Below are 5065 nucleotides of genomic sequence, written 5' to 3' on the forward strand. Positions count from 1 at the left end.
CCACAAGACTTTTTGTTTTCCTTCAGAAGTTCACACTGAGGAAAGAAACAGTGTGAAATGTGACTCAGATGAACATCGTTCTTAGTATTTTCAAACATAGATTGTTAGTCGCTTGTTCCCTGTCTTATCAGAATGAGGCACATGTAGTTTTATAATGTTAGTTCCATTCAAGGGATTAACTTGTTAGGCCCAAGTCCTAGCAGTTTAAACCATGACAGACCTTCAGCAAATGTTACCAATCAAATTGAAAAGTAAGTAGAAATAGTGAACAGAGAAAAACAAAAAGAAATTAAGTAAACACTGAGCTACATATTACACGCCAAGCAAAAGTGCAATGAAATCCTGAAGCAAATGCTTACCTAAAGCATTCAAATCGATGTGAAATGGGGAACTAATCCATAAAATTACTCTAGAACAACATACAGGGTATATTCCTCTTCTCATTAAATCTTTCAAAATTCTTAATCATAAGCTTCACATCCACCAATTCCTTATGAAAAACAAGAAGCTTGGATCAGACTAACTAAAAGGAAAAGAAAAAGGGATGAGTTTAACAACTTTGAGATTTGCAACTACCTAAATCAAAAACCTTCGATTATTTTGAAGCAGTGCCACATTCTTTTCAAATATAAGGACTCCATTAGAAATATGGAAATGGGTAGCTCAATATTCCCATCTTGTCAATTGCAACATACAGCCTCTCAAGTTAAAAGACAATAGGAACACAATTAAACGCTAAAAAGATGTTCTGACCTGATCAGATTAAATAATATTTATAACCACAGCAACATTACGGGAAAACTTCAACCCTGTTCAGTACAAAATTCACACCTTCCAACTACTAAAACTAACAAAAAATCTAGTCAACATCCTGTAGAGGTTGAGCAACATCCTCTGCCGTGAATTTACCCTTTCCTTTCTCAGCAGCTCTGCCCTTGGCTTTCCTCTCTAGAAGAGCCTTTCTATCCTTATCTAGCTTCAACTTTGTCACCGTAACCTTGGATGGGTGGACACCAACATTCACGGTTGAACCTGGGCACAAACCAGGAGAATTAGAAAACCAAAAATACTATGTAGTATCATGTCAACTTATCCCCAACACATGCAAGAAGTACATATTTAAAATTCTAGTGCTTCCTCACCATTGACTTTCTCTCGGGTGATGCGTTCAATATGGATGACCCACTTCCTTCGATAAACTTGCACCACCTTCCCCTCTCTTCCCTTGAACGTCCCTCTTACAACCTGAACTTCATCATCTTTTCTGATTGGAACAGAACGAACCTGAAAAACATAGGTAACATTGTTAAAAAGAAAAAATCAAATAAGTGGACCTCATTACACTAGAATGCAATAAAGTTTCATCAGCCAAGCATCAATGTTACTGAATGTCAAGTCATTCATGTCAACAATAAGAGAATTAATTTCTGTCATAAACATGCAAACATAAGAGGCCCACTTGAATCAATACGTGCAAATCTTACATTATATTTGTTTCTTAGGTCAGTGGAAAGTGGTGCACTCATCAAAACACGCCTCACACTGGATGGGGCTGTAAAATGAGCCTTGCGACTCTTCCGCCTGGAACTACTGACTCCTGCAGACAAACAAGTACTTCATATTCAAATCCCAGAGAACGGTCACAAAAAGTGCATGCAAACAAATACAAAATCAGTAATAGGCAATAAACCATGCAAGGACTGCAGAATCTATAGCTTATCAGTGTATTCTCCTAGGATTTAAAAACCCAAACTAATAGCCTACTAGTACATTCTTTTATATTTGTGAAATCTCAAAGCTCCTACCTACGCCATCATGGAGATTTTTTATTACATTAACAAGAACGTGTGGCAATCTCCAAGAGAAGCCTTGATCTTTTAGGACAATACATTATCCACTTACTTACACATAAAAGATGAAAAACTCTAAGAAAGCAATCATATTGTAATTCAGTACATACTTTAATTGTTTATATGCAAATTAGACTATTAGTTTTTTAAAAATATTCAATTTACTGTGTATTGGATATCATATGCACACCTAATTATGGAGCTTAGGAGAGTAAAGCTGGGGTCCCATGGAAGGGAGCTTCCCAAAAAATAGAACTGGACCTGCTGAGAGTTTTTAGGAATATTTTAAACTTGGCAGTCTCAGGAAATTTTTTAGTGCAGTTCAGCTTAAAGTTTAAGCTCCAAAATTTAAGGGAGCTGGTGGCCTCTTGAATTTTACTTTTATGTCCAATCTGGGTGAAATTTCGTCTACCTTTAAGGTGTGGAATGTGTTTCAAATACAAGAGCTTGCCAATGAATTTTTACTAAGTTATATAAAGGAATAAAACAGAAGATCTATGTCGTTCTACTTTTATGAAACTCCTATGTACCCATTATGCCATAGAGCCATGTAAATATTTACATCAGAGAGAATGCCCATTCTTAAGTACATATATACCCTTTTTGGCCATGGTTGGAGCATAGGATGAAGCTTTTGGGGATTGGATAAAATAAAAAGGAATAGGAGACACGACAAAGAATGTCGATCTTTAGACATGAATATATATTAATTAAAGGGCAGCATTAGAAAAAACTAAAAAGTAAAATGCCATCAAATATTAAATTAATTTTGATTAATCTATTAAGAGAATGCAAAAATAGACAATTATTGGTCTATGTGAGAAATAAGTGCCTCTCATATACGCAAAATTCATAAAATGAAACATCATAATCACATAATGACGTGTTTATCCTATCATATTGATACAAGTAAAGTACTCAATTAACCTGCCACATTATGTCCAATTCTTTACCTGTTGAATTTAGAATGTGTTGTTCCCATTCTTATGCTCATCGTTTAAGTGATTTGTGGCTATGGAGCATCCGTTGCTTCATTTATTAGCACGTGTTTTCCCGTGTTTCATATCTTAATATCTGTGGAAATTCTAACATCTTATCATATTTCCAAATAAATTGATGTTAAATGATGCATTGAATTTTTAATTTTCTAATGTACTGTCATGATTTTTTGCAGATTCCATATGCCAGATGTCTTGGACTGGTAATGGCCTATCTACACTCATAAATTTTGATAATTTGAAATGGAGCTACATTAACAAAGTAGGCAGAACCAAGCTATTAAATAACCAACACTGCAATCAATTGATATCATTGATGAGAAATAATTTAAAAAGACAAAATGAACAAGCAACGGTTATAATCTCTCAGATCAACTCAGGCCATGGGCACGTCATCTGACATAACTCTTCTTGAAGAAATTTTGTATACCTTTCATTTAATGGTGCACTACAAAACGCCAACCTAGCTTCCAATCTTAGCAGCTAAGAGTATGGCAAACTATTTACACATTTAACGTGAAGCTTCCAGTTGATTACCGGTCGGCCCAGATTGGAGAAAAGATGAGGACCTCCACGAGGATAAGGAGAAAATACATAACAGAATGAAAACGGTAATATCAAATATAGCAATCTATAACCATCGGTATTATGCTGTGAGTTTCAGCTCATTCGCAGAAAGCAGAAAGAAAATGGTTACCTCATATAGTAATCTAGAAACCCCAGATTTATGGTATGAGTTTCAGATCATTCTTAGATAGTGTGATTAGAAAGCTAGCTGACACTATACTATTTATTTTAAGGCCTCAAGCTACACAACTGAGACCCGAAGCTTCAACAATATGAAATTTACAAACATAAACATTGGAAAAGTATATCCTTTAGCCATTCAAAGGCAGGACCACATGGCAACAAAACTCTTGAGTACAAAGATATTTCTCTTTTTGAGGATAAACAATGCAATGGATAATATATACTACAGTTATAACTGGCGTAAAAAAAATGTATGCGAAATCTGGAAGCAGAGACTGGGCACAATAACAGTTTGACAAGAGACAACAAAGAAATCTAACCTCGAATACTCCAAAGAAATTGCACGAAGATATAGAAATAAAAAATAGACGGGGATTGTAGGCTTTTACAGATGCGTAGGGTTTTTGTGTCTTACTTGGATTATACTTCATTGTTGGGTGCTTAATCTGCTGCTAGGCCGCCTCCTGCAACTGTGACTGATTTCCCCCTTCTGTTCAACCCTTCGAAGACACAGAAAACTCACCCATCAATGTAAGGGTCTCTATAAACCCTAACCCTAATTCCTCTAACTCGAGCAGTTAAAGGTCCTAATATATCCAAAATTTATCAAGCCGTTTAAATTCTCCCGTGCTACATTACCTAACTACGGTTGGCATCGATGAAATCCCTTCAAATAAAAATGTTATGCATGCAATTATAACATTTACCCATTTAAACAGGAAATTTTTGTATTTAAATAGGAAGTTTTTTTTGTTTTTTTTAATAATGCAAAGAAATTCATAAGAGCTTTATTTAAATAGGAAGTTTTTTTTTTTTTTTTTAATAATGCAAAGAAATTCATAAGAGCTTTATTTAAATAGGAAGTTTTTTTGTTTTTTTTTTAATAATGCAAAGAAATTCATAAGAGCTTTATTTAAATAGGAAGTTTTAAGAGGCACAATTTTTTTTAAGTTGGTGGGGATGAAAGAAATAAAGTATCGATGCTTGTTTTCATTTGTATTAGTGTATCAACCTAGCATGGGAGTCGAAATTGGGTTGGCTAAAAATGAATAAGAAAATTAGTGAGGCATTTAGTTCCATCTAGCTTATCTTATTCAGAGTTTTTTCTCATATGTTAACTATGGTATGGGTAAAATAAATTGATGTTTTTGAGTATTATAATACATTTAATGTAGATATTAATTAAGAAGAATAAGAAAAAGTATTCCCAAGTAGGTCATATGTTGTTACAAGCATAATAAGAGGTAGAATAATAATAAGAAATCGTGTATACTATAATTAATCATATTTGATGACATAAAGATATTAGACGTCAATAAATAAATACTTTGAGAAATCAAATGTCTCAAATTTAAATAGATTGTTCATAGAAGAAATAAACTATCTGCTTTCAAGAAAATGAAGTGTCATACAAACCTATGTCATGTATACAAATGGAGACATTGGGTGTGTAATATTTGTGTAGGG

The 5065-nt window shown here is 34.0% G+C and overlaps 1 protein-coding gene across 1 annotated transcript; it reads right to left on the reverse strand.

The window, feature by feature from the left end:
• Positions 1-573: 573 nt before the first annotated feature.
• On the reverse strand, positions 574-4224 carry LOC131053633 (large ribosomal subunit protein uL24z). The gene is made up of 4 exons (XM_057988243.2): positions 4014-4224; positions 1485-1597; positions 1143-1284; positions 574-1032 (listed from the first exon to the last, which is right to left on the reverse strand). Exons 1-4 carry the CDS (start codon positions 4027-4029, stop codon positions 860-862), a joined length of 444 nt encoding a protein of 147 aa, XP_057844226.1. The 5' UTR covers positions 4030-4224; the 3' UTR covers positions 574-859.
• Between the last annotated feature and the right edge of the window lie 841 nt (positions 4225-5065).

The sequence above is a fragment of the Cryptomeria japonica genome, chromosome 2 (genome assembly GCF_030272615.1).
Source record: "Cryptomeria japonica chromosome 2, Sugi_1.0, whole genome shotgun sequence".
Classification (NCBI taxonomy): Eukaryota; Viridiplantae; Streptophyta; class Pinopsida; order Cupressales; family Cupressaceae; genus Cryptomeria; species Cryptomeria japonica.